Source organism: Pelophylax lessonae (assembly GCF_965119305.1).
Source record: "Pelophylax lessonae genome assembly, chromosome: 2".
Taxonomy (NCBI): Eukaryota; Metazoa; Chordata; class Amphibia; order Anura; family Ranidae; genus Pelophylax; species Pelophylax lessonae.
This window is the reverse complement of record NC_138769.1, coordinates 30,717,647-30,733,873: the sequence shown is the minus strand read 5'-3', so window position 1 is coordinate 30,733,873 and position 16,227 is coordinate 30,717,647. Positions and strand designations below refer to the sequence as shown.

The 16,227-nt window shown below is 45.8% G+C and overlaps 1 protein-coding gene across 1 annotated transcript; it reads right to left on the bottom strand.

The window, feature by feature from the left end:
* Window positions 1–6,166: 6,166 nt before the first annotated feature.
* LOC309547927 (3-galactosyl-N-acetylglucosaminide 4-alpha-L-fucosyltransferase FUT3-like) lies at window positions 6,167–7,120 on the bottom strand (the record flags this gene model as incomplete). The annotated part of the gene is made up of 1 exon (XM_082247925.1): window positions 6,167–7,120. The coding sequence occupies one exon, from the start codon at window positions 7,118–7,120 to the stop codon at window positions 6,167–6,169; it is 954 nt and encodes a 317-aa protein (XP_082104051.1).
* Between the last annotated feature and the right edge of the window lie 9,107 nt (window positions 7,121–16,227).

Below are 16,227 nucleotides of genomic sequence, written 5' to 3'. Positions count from 1 at the left end.
GGTAAAAATCTTCGGGGAAGAGGTCAGCCCGAACGGTAGGGCGCTGAATTGTAAATGGCAAACTGCACTCTTCCACCTTATCGCTATTCTCAAGAGAGCTTGAGATCCCTTATGAATCAGGATATGCAAATAGGCATCCCTTAGATCCAGGGAAGCCATAAAGCAATTGGGGGGGGGGGGGAGAGAGCATCGCCTTCACCGTAAAGATGGTTTCCATCCGGAATCTCCTGTAGGTCACCCATCAGATCAGAGGATTTAAGTTCTGGATAAGCCGAAACATCCCCAACGTTTTTTTTACTACAAAGACATGCAAGTAGAAACCCAAATTTGTTTCTTCTTGGGGCACTGGAACAAGAACCCTCTGGTCCATAAGGTTGCCGATTTGCGACAGTAGTGCCAACGCCTTTTGGGGATCCCTGGGAGAGGAGGTCAGGAATGTTCTTGTGGGTGGAGTGCCCCTGATTTGAATCTGATAGCCCTCCCTGATGATCCTCCATATGAACCCGTTTTGGGTCACCTTTTCCTACTGTGGGAAGAATTGACCCAATCTTCCTCCCACTGGGACCCCATCACTGGGGTTTAGGGTTTTTTTTTTTAGGAGAGGGGAAAAGGATACCCCTTTTGTCTCCCTCTCCCCCTATGTTTAGTGGTTGGCATCTTAGAGGCCTGCCTTTGGGGACCAAAAGCGCTATACAAGCTTTGGGCTTTCTTCGTAACTGCTGTTCGGTCCAAGAGTTTGCCAGGTCTGGCCCGAACAGAAGGTCCCCTTCAAAGGGAATACTGCAAAGCTTTATTTTTGAGGCTGAGTCCCCTGACCATGATTTTGACCACAAGGCCCAGAGAGAAGAATTCACCAGGGCTGCTGTTCTAGCTGACAGTTTTAACGGATTCTGCCGAAGCGTCTGTCATATAGCTGGCCGCTTTGGACAGCATAGGCAGGGAATCCAGAATCTCTTGCAGGAAGTCCCTCCTTCTAAATGGGTCCAGCCAAACCTCTAAATTCCAGGCCATCACTGTTGTGACCATAGCTGGCTTTAAATTAGCCATAGCTGCCTCCCGTGACCTTTTAAGAAGACTCTATTCTTTTGTCCATGGGCTCTTTAAGGACACCCATGTCCTCAAAAGCAAGGTCTGTAGATTTGGCCCATTGTGAGAAGGCCGCATACAATTTTGGAACCTTCTTCCAGATGCAAGAGGGATCCTCGTCACAGGGGAACCTCCTTTTTAAGCTTTTTGGGGAAAAATAGCTGCTTTTCAGGTCCCACCCACTCCTTTTTAATGGAGTCCGACAAAGTACTATGTACCAGAAAAACCCTAGATTGGGTTTCTTTAAGGGCTTGGTACATCTTGTCGTGTAGGGACAAAGGGACCTGTTCCTCCTTAATTTCTAAGGTCTCATAAATCACCCCCTAGCAAAGCATCAACCTCTTCCTGTAGTCCCTAGCTCAAGAACCTCCCTGAAAGAAGCTGCCTCACTAAGCTCCTCAAGGGAATCTGAGTCCTCTTCCTCCGTTTCTCCACCCTCCTCTGGGGCTAAAACTAGGGGGGGGGGGGGGCGTTTGCTGGCTGTTTAGGGAACTCGATGTTAGACAACATGTACGTAATCGCCTTCATTTCCTTCTGGACTACTGTGATTAAGTCCTTACATGCCCCTGCTGACTCTTTATAGACCAATTTGTCTATGCAATGTTTGCAGAGGGGTTTACTCCAACCCTTCTTAAATTTAGAGGCACAGGTCGGGCATATTTTCCTCCCCACCGGTTTCTCCGATTCTTTGGGCTGAGCCTGAAGATGAGAAGAGGGGGGAAAAGAAAAAGGTCAGACCCAAAAACAGAAAAAAAAGGAGGTGGTATGCACCTATTTAACAGCAATCCCCTCCCCCTGCCAGTGAAGCTAAGCCAGAGTTCCTAAGCTCTTTAGCCCAGACTCCGCTTTTGAGGGGGAGAGAGACATACAAGTAAGGAGGAGCCACAGCACTCCGAGGAGCCCCTTCAGACTCTCTCCCCCTCCTCCAGCCTAGTAGGTAAGCCCACCTATCTGAGCTGGGGTGGCACCACCACTGCTATGTCCTGCAGTCTCCATGAGAAGGGCCTCTTCTTCTACTGAGTCTTGAACAGGGAAGCCCAGCAGTCACTTAGAGCGGTTCAGTGATTTAAATAAACCGCCATGGTTCTGGCATCATCACCGCAGTGAGAGCCAGAACCAGAAATGATGCACTGGAAGCCCAGCCCACCTCCATGTGCTTCAAAGTCCGGAACTCAAGACCACTGTGGGCAGCAGACCTAGCACTCTCCCCAGGCTCCAGGAGGAGAAGCGTCGGCCACCGGGGACCCCCACTGCCGATCGCCTCTATGGTCCCCTGACCAGGACAGGTACCAGCCAAGCTCCACACCGGCCTCTGGGGAGGAAACACAAAAGACTGGGGAAGACAGTGGGTGTCCATCCCTTTATTCACCTGATCCTTTGCGTTTCCTGTCTCCGGAAGTGGAGCCTATATCTCCTGTGCTGTCCTGGACAGATGACTGGAAAAACTATTTAAGAAAGCATCCCTTTAGTGGGCATCCCTTTAGTGGACAAGGCCCATAAACTTGACCAGCCATGGAAGCAAAACTAAAAGTGGACTGATGTTACAATCCTAGCGTGGACTATCCTACTAATCCTATGTGGACTAGTATCTTTGGTCCAGTGGATCACAGGGTACCCTATACATAGGGATCAAGTACATATGGGGAGCTAGTACAGAAATTGTCTGTTAGGAAACTTGGTGGGGACCAGAAGGAAGGTCAGCCAGCAGTGAGGAGTCTGTCTGGGTGATATGCCCGGTAACCTCAATTACTTTCATTATTAGGGAATCAGTGTGTGGCACAACCCCCAACACACCTTGCATGCAACTACAGAATCTGGGGCCCCATACAAATATGAAAAGTTTAGGTCTCCCCACAGTTACATAGGCAAAGAGTGGAGCCAGTACAATAGGAGATGTTTCTAGAGAAACCCCAACAGTGCTGAGACATAACCCCAAACTAATCCCACCGCCTGAGCTTGATCTGAGATCCAAGCCCCCCCAAACGCTGCTTTTCAGAGGTCATTGGGACTATTGGCTTGTGTTGTGAAAGGGAGCACAGATAGTTATACAAACTAACAAAACCTTGCCATCTACTACCCTGGGGACTAGTAGATGGCTAGATGGCTAGATGTCAATGTGGGTGTATGCATTTGTAAATGATCACTGCTCGCCAGCATGCTCATATACAACACATGCATTCTCCTCTGAAACTGGTAGCGGTAGGGGGAAATCTGGACTGGAATCAAACGAGTGTGAGCTTTTTTTTCCTTGCAGTGTAATAAAAAGGCAACATAGGAGGCACAGGGCTTCACAATCAACTGCAAATCTTTGTCCTTGCTGCATTCAGAGGCAGCAGCCGCATAGTCTCTGCACACAGGGCTGCGGTTAGAAACCATTGGGCCCCATACTGACAACATGGCATGGGGCACCATGCAGCCAATGCTTCAGTTATGAATGAACAGAATGATCAGTACTGATCACTCAGGAAAGGAAGGGGCTGGTAAATATGACATTTACAGACCCCATCCCCCAGTATCCATAATGAAGGATCCTATTGTGCGCTTGAAGCTGTCGGCAGGAAGGGGAGTAGGGAAGCATTTGGTGCACATTGAGGGTGATCTGCATGATGGGGGGGGGGGTGGCAATTGCTGGAACTGATCCCCAGTATGGCTCTCTGCTGCAGCTAAAAGCCAACAGGGAGAAGAGGGCCAGCTTTCAGCTGCTGCAGAGAGCAATACAGGGGATACCAGTAAATGCCACCCCACTACAGAGATTACCTTCTGCCCACATCCAATTCACCCCTCTGCTGGCCTGGGCCCCATACAAGAGGGCTGGTGGTACCACCTCATCCACAGCTCTGGCTGCATACCATCTGTTCAGCTTGGTCAGATAGCATTGGGGGAAAGCTGTCCAACCACATGGCCCAGCAACCATCAACAATGGTATCAAGGCTCTAGACCAGCTTTTCTCAACCTTTTTACCCCAAAGAAACCATTGCAATCTGTATCAGGTCTCAGGGAACCCTGGCTAAAATGATTCCATTGGTGGTCTTGGGAAATTGCACCTTCCATTGGTGGTCAGTGTGAAGAGTGGTCATGAGTTTTGCTCTGCCAAGTGGTGATGGACCCCAAACTATGCAGGCACCATCACATGGTAGGTCAGCCACCTCTGGGGGAACCCCAAGGATTCCAGGCAACCCTGGTTGAGAACAGCTGCTCCAGACCCTTAAAATTTTCAGCAATATTTCTTCCTTAACTTATCAAGTTGTCACAAAGTGACTGAGCCCAAATAGTAGGGGGTGTACAAAAAACAATTTTCTGCATGTGCATACATATTTTGTGAACATTAGGTTACATCTTTGGATCCAGGCATATACAAAAAACAGACAAATCATTCTGATAAAATACACCAAGCTGTATTTATTTGCAGACCAATTTACTCCAAACTATTTTTTTTATTGCAAAATCTCCAAGAAAAAAAAAAAAAAATGTACATTTAACCACGCTAATATTGTATACATTATTTTTATAAAATCACTACACAAAAAAAACACTTTAAAAACCCATCTTCAGGCAAACTTTACATTTTCAAAAAAAATTGGGAAGGGCTTATACACTAGGTAAAAAATGCTGTGTACCCTGGGGTGATTTCCTAAGGTTTGGCCTGGCACCTGTCAAAGACAGAAAACGAGGATTCACCCTATAGGAACACAGTAATAAAGAAAAAAAAATAAAGTGACAGAGGTTCTAACTTTTCTGCACTGTATCCAAGGATGTTTTCTTTTGGCTGGAGTTGGGCTTAAATATCAGAAAACCTGTACAAACTCCCATCCTGAGCCATTATAGTGGTCCAATCCAAATCCGTGTTAGGAGAGGAATGGAACTACGGATAGAAATTGGAGATCAAGAAGAAATGCAAGGGGGGGGGGGGGGGACCTAGAAAGCTTTATAAAGTAAAAACCTTGGTCAAATGGCTGAAACCCCTGAGAAGTTTGCCATCTGTGCTCCATCAGGATTCCTCCACTTCAGCCTTGAAACAGGAAATGAGAGGAGCTCTCTCCAAAGTGAGAGTAAAGGCCAGTTATTATAACAAGGATTCACATATGAAGTTCTGTTCCTCTTGTCACTCAATCCCAATGACCATGTTCATTAAGACAAAGCACGTTTCCCCAGTGGGGACACCAGCATTAGAAGTTCAACCCTACTCCAAAGTAGAAAAATGGAGATGCCCTAGGACAGACAAGAAACAATGCATTATCTAGGCTATGTACAAGGGGACTTTACTCTTACCATTGGGAGGGTTACCAAGTAAACAAACCCAGGATTAATGCCAATGTGAAAACAGAGCAGGGTAGTATTTGGGAAAGATTGTAAGACCCTGTGAAATTGTCAGACTGGTTAATTGCAACCTGTGAGAATAGAATGGTGTGAGCTGCCAATACTGACTTTTTAAACAGCTTTTTTGGGAGGGGGGAGGGCTAAAACATCCATCTAGTTGTATTGCCATCGGTGTCTCCATTGGAAAGATTTACTCCTCCCATTTGCCCAGCTGGCCTTGGTCACTGGATGGGGGGGGTCCATTTTGAGTTCTCACCAGAATAGAGAAAAAGCCTCCAATACCACTTGTTGGCAACTGGCCAGACTGAATATATATATATATATATATATATATATATATATATATATATATATATATATATATATATATATATATATATACACACACACACACACACACACACACACACATACATATACATACATATATACACACTATTAGGACCGAGATGGCAAAACTAAATGGATGGTGGTTTTAACCTTTCCTACACTATGGGGAGAGAGGAAAAAAAAAATAAAAAAAAAAAACTTTTGGCATGCAATATATTTAGGGCTTGTCATCCTAATTTTTAGATTACCTAGAAAGACATGATCTTAACAAGAAAGACACTGAACAAGCTTTCAGAGTTCTGATTTAGACATCGCAACATGTCCACTAGTTTCATGTCCACGGCTTACTAAGTTTTGTAGCAAGATCAGGATGACAACTTCTCAGCAATGACAATTTACACACAATGTTATCGTAGGTTTGAACATTCCAGAATTATTTGAACCAGTCAAATATACTTGGAAAAGTCCTATAAGCAGGAGCCTCTTTTATAGCTTTGCATACTTTGCAGTACTCGGTCACCCAAGTTTTTCTCATCTCTCCTGGTTTATAGTTGGCTCTCCAGCTGAAATACTGATGGTAACTTTGATCATCTTGGTCCAGACTCAGAAGATAAGAAGCCATTTCTTTGGGAGAAAAAAAGTCATCAACATGAATGAAGGAGTCCGGGGAGATGAAACGCTCATAGTTTTTACGCGGAGGGCCCATTACAATTGGCACCGTTCCTGTGAAGAGAGCATTAAACCAGAGCTTTTCTGTGATGTAGTCTTCATGGGCGTAGTTCTCAAAAGCAAGGTAGAATTTATACTCTGACAGAGTCTGTAACTGTTTCTCTCTGGGCAATGGCATACGGTTCTTCCCATAGACATCAATTTGAATATATTTTGCCAGCTGCTCATAGTACTGTACTCTCTTTAGCTCTGGTTTCCAGTTACTGACCACCCAAGCCACAAGCCTGGTTTTTTGAGGTATCGTAAAATTTTCTGTTCCATCATTTTTTTCAATCCAACCATAAGGGGTAAAGATATCAGAGTCTGACCTGTAAGACATAGTAAGGTTGAAGATATTCTCCATCATGGTGACGTTTCGCAGATGTTCCAGAGGCTCCAAATTAAACCAGATCCAGTACTGGCCAGGTGGTCTTGACATTGGTGGCAAGTCCATCATAGAAGTTGACACATCCCTGTGGTGGATAACTACAGCATTTGCATCAAAGTACAAGCTGCGGTTCATGGTGAACAAGCAGCCGGATGAATCAACCGATGGTGGGCATTGGTTGAGCGAGAACATGTGTCCTCCAGGCCATGTCCAAAGGAGGATTATCAAAGGCAAAGTAGACTTTGTAGATGACTGCAGCTCTTCTGGCAGAAGAGAATTTTCAGTCACCATTGACTGATTTACTGAAATGGTCAGGGCATCCTTTGGCTGATCATTTTTTGTTCCAGACTTCCAGTTTTCACAAAACACAGTAAACAACAAATAGGTGGTGCAAGCTTGAAAGATTAAACATGTAAATACATAAGTCCATCTGCTCCATCTATGCAACTGTCCCATCGAGCCCACTGGAATGCGTTTAGCAAACTCTTCTTTTTGAGCAATGCAAGAAGCTGATTTTTTACTAGTTCCAACCTAAAGAAAAAAAAAAAAAAAAAAAAAAATTATATATATATATATACAGTGGGTACGGAAAGTTTTCAGACCCCCTTACATTTTTCACTCTTTGTTATATTGCAGCCATTTGCTAAAATCATTTAGGTTCATTCTTCTTCCTCATGAATGTACACATAGCACCCCATACTGACAGAAAAACACAGAATTGTTGACATTGTTGCAGATTTATTAAAAAAGAAAAACTGAAATATCACATGGTCCTAAGTATTCAGACCCTTTGCTGTGACACTCATATATTTAACTCAGGTGCTTTCCATTTCTTCTGATCATCCTTGAGATGGTTCTACACCTTCATTTGAGTCCAGCTGTGTTTGATTATACTGATTGGACTTGATTAGGAAAGCCACACACCTGTCTATATAAGACCTTCCAGATCACAATGCATGTCAGAGCAAATGAGAATCATGAGGTCAAAGGAACTGCCTGAAGAGCTCAGAGACAGAATTGTGGCAAGGCACAGATCTGGCCAAGGTTACAAAAAGATTTCTGCTGCACTTAAGATTCCTAAAAGCACAGTGGCCTCCATAATCCTCAAATGGAAGACGTCTGGGATGACCAGAACCCTTCCTAGAGCTGGCCGTCCGGCCAAACTGAGCTATCGGGGGAGAAGAGCCTTGGTGAGAGAGGTAAAGAAGAACCCAAAGATCACTGTGGCTGAGCTCCAGAGATGCAGTCAGGAGATGGGAGAAAGTTGTAGAAAGTCAACCATCACTGCAGCCCTCCACCAGTCGGGGCTTTATGGCAGAGTGGCCCGACGGAAGCCTTTCCTCAGTGTAAGACACATGAAAGCCCGCATGGAGTTTGCTAAAAAACACCTGAATGACTCCAAGATGGTGAGAAATAAGATTCTCTGGTCTGATGAGACCAAAATAGAACTTTTTGGCCTTAATTCTAAGCGGTATGTGTGGAGAAAACCAGGCACTGCTCATCACCTGTCCAATACAGTCCCAACAGTGAAGCATGGTGGTGGCAGCATCATGCTGTGGGGGTGTTTTTCAGTTGCAGGGACAGGACGACTGGTTGCAATCGAGGGAAAGATGAATGCGGCCAAGTACAGGGATATCCTGGACAAAAACCTTCTCCAGAGTGCTCTGGACCTCAGACTGGGCCGAAGGTTTACCTTCCAACAAGACAATGACCCTAAGCACACAGCTAAAATAACGAAGGAGTGGCTTCACAACAACTCCGTGACTGTTCTTGAATGGCCCAGCCAGAGCCCTGACTTAAACCCAATTGAGCATCTCTGGAGAGACCTAAAAATGGCTGTCCACCAACGTTTACCATCCAACCTGACAGAACTGGAGAGGATCTGCAAGGAGGAATGGCAGAGGATCCCCAAATCCAGGTGTGAAAGACTTGTTGCATCTTTCCCAAAAAGACTCCTGGCTGTATTAGATCAAAAGGGGGCTTCTACTAAATACTGAGCAAAGGGTCTGAATACTTAGGACCATGTGATATTTCAGTTTTTCTTTAATAATTCTGCAACAATGTCAACAATTCTGTGTTTTTCTGTCAGTATGGGGTGCTATGTGTACATTCATGAGGAAGAAGAATGAACCTAAATGATTTTAGCAAATGGCTGCAATATAACAAAGAGTGAAAAATTTAAGGGGGTCTGAATACTTTCCGTACCCACTGTATATATATATATATATATATATATATATATATATATATATATATATATATATATATATATATATATATATATATATATATATATATATATATATATATATATATATATATATAGCATGTTATCAAGATATATCCTATCATCAAAATATCCTATTGACACCTAATATTTTAAGTGCAGTGAGATATATGGGTTAAATAGTACTTGTGCTTACTGTATGTAGTCAAGTCTCAATGGATAGAAAGGCCAAAAAATGCATATTGTGAGCTCCATGGGGACCTAGGTAAGTGTGAGCCCCATTGTCAATTTCCCTTTCCATGCCCAATAGTCTCAAAGGCTAGAAGGGGCCAAATAGAAATGCACATTGCCAAGATCCACGGGGGCCCATGTAATTGTGAGCTCCAATGTCAATTACTTTTCCCATGCGCCATCATCTCAGTGAATAAAAAGGGTCAAGTAGAAAGTGCACATATTAAGCTTCATAGGGTCTAGAGCAGTGGTCTTCAACCCTCGCCTACAGGGCCCACCAAAGCCCCGTACACACGTACCGATCGGCCATCTTTTGTCCAGGGCTGTCGTGTCTGTTGAAAACTGCAAAAGACTGCACACGAATTTTGTCGGCCAACAACAGCCGACTGCAGAAGTAATGTCATGTGATGGTTAACTTTCCTTGTCTTTTTTTTTCTGAGCATGCCCAGTCTTGCAAATCTGCTGTCTGTCGGCCGAATTCTGTACTGACTGGCGAACAATCGGCCGTTCTGGTGTCGGCATACAAAAATTTTAATGCTTGCACGACAGATTCTGTTCGGCCGAAAGTGCGCTGTCGGCTGTCGGAAGCATCATACTAACAAGCCGAAAATCGGCCGATCGGTCGTCAGCCGACAATCTGCACTTGTGTACGGGCCTTTACAGGCCAGATTTGCAAGATAACTGAAATACATCCCAGGTGATACAATTTGCTGCTCAGTGATTGCAGTACTCTAGTCTGCATCTCCCCAAGGTAATACTCAAAATCTGGCCTGTTAGTGGGCCCTGAGGACCGGAGATGAGGACCACTGGTCTAGAGAATTGTGAGCCCCATGTGGCCTAGGTAATTGTGGGTTAACTTATGGTATAATGAATAATCTCAATGGATAGAAAAAGCCAAAAAGGGATAACTTAATAGTAAGCTTCATGTGGACCTAAGTAATTGGGAGCTTTCGATACATTTCTTCCCATGCTCAATATTCATACCCCTGAACTGTGGATCCCAGATACCTATAATAGACTTCTACCTACAAGGGAGAATGGCAGCTCAAGTGCAAGAGTATGCACATGTGTGGGGCAAGTTACTTTCGTACTGGCATTCTAGGCAGTCCGCTTCACTACTCTGACCTGAGCAGTTGCAGACGCCTAAAAGCATACATGCATTAATGTTGCATATCTGGCACATACTGAATTGATAATTTAATCCCAAAAAAGCCTCAACACCAAACAATAGGTCTGGTGAAAGGCAAACATCTAGTACAGCTCACCATCCAAATAACACCATTATGTGTGAGACAATGTTGTCCACATTGGTTTTATACCATTGGATGCCTGGAGGACTTGGGGGTCATTGCTGACTGCCACACGACTATTTACTGCGGCGGTCAGCCCCTCACAGGCAAAGTGACGTAGTACCACGTCGCTAGCCTGTGAGGCTCTAGGGAGCGAGCGCGCGCCCCCGAAGGCACGCTCCCGCTCGGTCACGGACCCCCCCCCCCCACACGTGTGCCCGGCGGACCCGATGTCCGCCGGTCACTTGCGATCGTCCTGTTACACCGGGAGAAAGGCAGGCAGCTAATGTAAACAAAGTCGCCTATCATTCTCCCCTGTGTAAGAATGGAGATCAAACGGTTCTACTATGTAGGACCGTTGTTCTCTGTTCTTACACCTCAAGCCATATCCAGTGATGGTGAACCTTGGCACCCCAGATGTTTTGGAACTACATTTCCCATGATGTTCAACTACACTGCAGAGTGCATGAGCATCATGGGAAATGTAGTTCCAAAACATCTGGGGTGCAAGGTTAGCCATCACTGCGCATATCCAATCACAGTTAGAATCACGCCCCTAGGGACACTTAACCCCTCCCTCTCAAAAAAGTTAACCCCTTCACTGCCAGTGTCATTTTTACACTAACAGTGCATATATATATAGCACTGATTACTGTAGTAATGTCACTGGTAAACCCAAAAGTGCCAATCCGCCGCAATCCCGCAAAATAAAAAACAAAAAAAAAAAACAACAAAAATGACAGAAATCTTTCCGTTAGTAAACACAATAACTTTTGCGCAAACCAATCAAAATACGCTTTTTGCGATTTTTGTTACCAAACATATGTAGCATAAAACAAATTGGCCTAAAATGTTAGAAAATTTTGATTTTCACATTTTTTTGGGGGGAATTTCATATATAAAAAAATGTGAAAAATATTGTTATTTTTGCAAAATTGTCGCTCTTTTTTGTTTATAGTGCATGATAAAAAAAAAAAAAAAAATAGGTGATCAAATACCACCAAAAGAAAGCTCTGTTTGTGGGAAAAAAAAAGGACGTCAAATTTGTTTAGGTACAGCGCAAAATCGGCCCTGGTCAGGAAGGGGCTAAAATCTTCCAGGGCTTAAGTGGTTAATGTGATTTGTTGCTAATTTTTCAATAAAGTGTTTTTCTAAATGAATCAATACCGTGGTTGGTTCTCCATATACAACTCTTTAGAAAAGAGAGAGCGCGAGAGAAAAAGAGAGAGCGCGAGAGAAAAAGAGAGAGCGCGAGAGAAAAAGAGAGAGCGCGAGAGAAAAAGAGAGAGCGCGAGAGAAAAAGAGAGAGCGCGAGAGAAAAAGAGAGAGCGCGAGAGAAAAAGAGAGAGCGCGAGAGAAAAAGAGAGAGCGCGAGAGAAAAAGAGAGAGCGCGAGAGAAAAAGAGAGAGCGCGAGAGAAAAAGAGAGAGCGCGAGAGAAAAAGAGAGAGCGCGAGAGAAAAAGAGAGAGCGCGAGAGAAAAAGAGAGAGCGCGAGAGAAAAAGAGAGAGCGCGAGAGAAAAAGAGAGAGCGCGAGAGAAAAAGAGAGAGCGCGAGAGAAAAAGAGAGAGCGCGAGAGAAAAAGAGAGAGCGCGAGAGAAAAAGAGAGAGCGCGAGAGAAAAAGAGAGAGCGCGAGAGAAAAAGAGAGAGCGCGAGAGAAAAAGAGAGAGCGCGAGAGAAAAAGAGAGAGCGCGAGAGAAAAAGAGAGAGCGCGAGAGAAAAAGAGAGAGCGCGAGAGAAAAAGAGAGAGCGCGAGAGAAAAAGAGAGAGCGCGAGAGAAAAAGAGAGAGCGCGAGAGAAAAAGAGAGAGCGCGAGAGAAAAAGAGAGAGCGCGAGAGAAAAAGAGAGAGCGCGAGAGAAAAAGAGAGAGCGCGAGAGAAAAAGAGAGAGCGCGAGAGAAAAAGAGAGAGCGCGAGAGAAAAAGAGAGAGCGCGAGAGAAAAAGAGAGAGCGCGAGAGAAAAAGAGAGAGCGCGAGAGAAAAAGAGAGAGCGCGAGAGAAAAAGAGAGAGCGCGAGAGAAAAAGAGAGAGCGCGAGAGAAAAAGAGAGAGCGCGAGAGAAAAAGAGAGAGCGCGAGAGAAAAAGAGAGAGCGCGAGAGAAAAAGAGAGAGCGCGAGAGAAAAAGAGAGAGCGCGAGAGAAAAAGAGAGAGCGCGAGAGAAAAAGAGAGAGCGCGAGAGAAAAAGAGAGAGCGCGAGAGAAAAAGAGAGAGCGCGAGAGAAAAAGAGAGAGCGCGAGAGAAAAAGAGAGAGCGCGAGAGAAAAAGAGAGAGCGCGAGAGAAAAAGAGAGAGCGCGAGAGAAAAAGAGAGAGCGCGAGAGCGCGAAAGAGAGAGCGCGAGAGCGCGAAAGAGAGAGCGCGAGAGCGCGAAAGAGAGAGCGCGAGAGCGCGAAAGAGAGAGCGCGAGAGCGCGAAAGAGAGAGCGCGAGAGCGCGAAAGAGAGAGCGCGAGAGCGCGAAAGAGAGAGCGCGAGAGCGCGAAAGAGAGAGCGCGAGAGCGCGAAAGAGAGAGCGCGAGAGCGCGAAAGAGAGAGCGCGAGAGCGCGAAAGAGAGAGCGCGAGAGCGCGAAAGAGAGAGCGCGAGAGAGCGAAAGAGAGAGCGCGAGAGAGCGAAAGAGAGAGCGCGAGAGAGCGAAAGAGAGAGCGCGAGAGAGCGAAAGAGAGAGCGCAAGAGAGCGAAAGAGAGAGCGCAAGAGAGCGAAAGAGAGAGCGCAAGAGAGCGAAAGAGAGAGCGCAAGAGAGCGAAAGAGAGAGCGCGAAAGAGAGAGCGCGAAAGAGAGAGCGCGAAAGAGAGAGCGCGAAAGAGAGAGCGCGAAAGAGAGAGCGCGAAAGAGAGAGCGCGAAAGAGAGAGCGCGAAAGAGAGAGCGCGAAAGAGAGAGCGCGAAAGAGAGAGCGCGAAAGAGAGAGCGCGAAAGAGAGAGCGCGAAAGAGAGAGCGCGAAAGAGAGAGCGCGAAAGAGAGAGCGCGAAAGAGAGAGCGCGAAAGAGAGAGCGCGAAAGAGAGAGCGCGAAAGAGAGAGCGCGAAAGAGAGAGCGCGAAAGAGAGAGCGCGAAAGAGAGAGCGCGAAAGAGAGAGCGCGAAAGAGAGAGCGCGAAAGAGAGAGCGCGAAAGAGAGAAAGAAAGAGAGAAAGAAAGAAAGAAAGAAAGAAAGAAAGAAAGAAAGAAAGAAATCCATGTTTCTGGGTTAGGTCACATGGTTTATTTACCTATTAAGTATTATGGTTAACCGCTTCAGGACTGCCCACCGCCTTTTTACTGCGGCGGTGCGGCCCTCCTGCGCAAACCGACGTAGACCTACGTTGGTCGCACGCCTGCAGCTAAGGGGCGAGTGCATGCCGCCGGCGGCGGTCTCCCGCCCCCCACTCAGCAGCGGGGAAGCCAATGCACGGGGCTCCCAATTGCTGCCTGACACCCGCGATCGCTCCCCGCTGAGAGAGAAGAACTGTCAGTTGTTTTAAACACAGCTGACCGTTCTTCTCTGAAATGAAGAGAGCGCCTGTGATCCTTCTATATAGGATCACAGGTCTATGATCATTTCACAAGCTACACCCCCCACAGTTAGAATCACTCTCCTAGGCTCACATTTAACCCCCTTGATTTCCAACAATGTTAACCCCTTCCCTGCCAATGTCATTATTACAGTAACAGTACATATTTGTAGCACTGATTACTGTAGTAATGTCAATGGTACCCCCCAAAAGTGTAAGTTAGGGGTTCGATCTGTCCGCCGCAATGTCGCAGTCCCGCTAAAAATCGCAAATCGCAGCCATTACTAGTAAAAAAAAAAAAAAACCCACAATAAAAAATGACAAATCTTTCCCATAGTTAGTAGATGTGATAACTTTTGCGCAAAAAAAAAAAATCAAAATACGGCTTATTGTGATTTTTTTTTTACCAAAAATACGTAGCAGAAAACAAATTGGCCTAAAATGTTAAAAAAAAAAAAAAAATTAGATTTCTACATTTTTTTTTTTGAGAATGTTACAGATCAGAAAGTGAATTTTATTTTTTTCCAGAATTGTCGCTCGTTTTCGTTTAGCACGAAAAAAAACAAACAAACGCATAGGGGATCAAATACCACCAAAAGAAAGCTCAATTTGTGGGTGGAAAAAAAAAAAAAAAGGACAATTTTATTTGGGTACAGCATCGCACGACCGAGCTATTGTCCGTTAAAGTAACGCAGTGCCGAATTGCAAAATATGGCCTGGTCATTAAGAGGGCAAATCCTTCCGGTCCAAAAGTGGTTAATATAGAATGCTGAACATTTGCATTAGGAAGAAAGAATCGTTGGCCAATATGAAATGAAAGACATGCATTCACCTATTTCAGGCTACGTTCACATCTAGGCGTTGCCATTTTATAGGCGTTTTTCAGGTGTTTGGAGGAAGGCATTGACATCTAACAAAAAGAAGCTCATATACTTTTTGGAGTGTTGGGCGTTTTGCTCAAGGCGTCGGAACGCTCAGATGTGAACAAGGGCCAATGAAATGAATAGGATTGGTCTTGTTGTGGGTCGTTTTTTTGAGCGGATCCTTAGAGCTGAAAAACGCCCCAAAAAGCCTACATGGGAATGTAGCCTAAAGGTTTTGATGGCCACCAAACTACTCGTGCCATCTTCTACCATTACAGTGATCAATCTAATGAAGGGCCGATTACCACTTGGGTGTTGTGACATTGCACATTCCCTCAACGCGTGACAATGCACCTGCTCTGTGCGGGTAGTTGTGGTGCGGTGCCATTCCCTCTGAACGGCAAAGCCTGATGCACAACACATAGTGCGCGTTTTGAAAAAAAGTATATGCATGTTTTTCAGCCATTGGCAGCCAAATAATAAGCTGCCCCAAGAGATCGTACATTAACACACTGCATGGTGTCAATGGGCCCCCTACCGACTATCACACACTGCATGGTGTCAATGGGCCCCCTACCGACTATCACACACAGCATGGTGTCAATGGGCCCCCTACCGACTATCACACACAGCATGGTGTCAATGGGCCCCCTACCGACTATCACACACTGCATGGTGTCAATGGGCCCCCTACCGACTATCACACACAGCATGGTGTCAATGGGCCCCCTACCGACTATCACACACTGCATGGTATCAATGGGCCCCCTACTGACTATCACACACAGCATGGTGTCAATGGGCCCCCTACCGACTATCACACACAGCATGGTGTCAATGGGCCCCCTACCGACTATCACACACAGCATGGTGTCAATGGGCCCCCTACCGACTAGCACACACAGCATGGTGTCAATGGGCCCCCTACCGACTATCACACACTGCATGGTGTCAATGGGCCCCCTACCGACTATCACACACAGCATGGTGTCAATGGGCCCCCTACCGACTATCACACACAGCATGGTGTCAATGGGCCCCCTACCGACTATCACACACTGCATGGTGTCAATGGGCCCCCTACTGACTATCACACACTGCATGGTGTCAATGGGCCCCCTACTGACTATCACACACTGCATGGTGTCAATGGGCCCCCTACCGACTAGCACACACAGCATGGTGTCAATGGGCCCCCTACCGACTAGCACACACAGCATGGTGTCAATGGGCCCCCTACCGACTAGCACACACAGCATGGTGTCAATGGGCCCCCTACTGACTATCACACACAGCATGGTGTC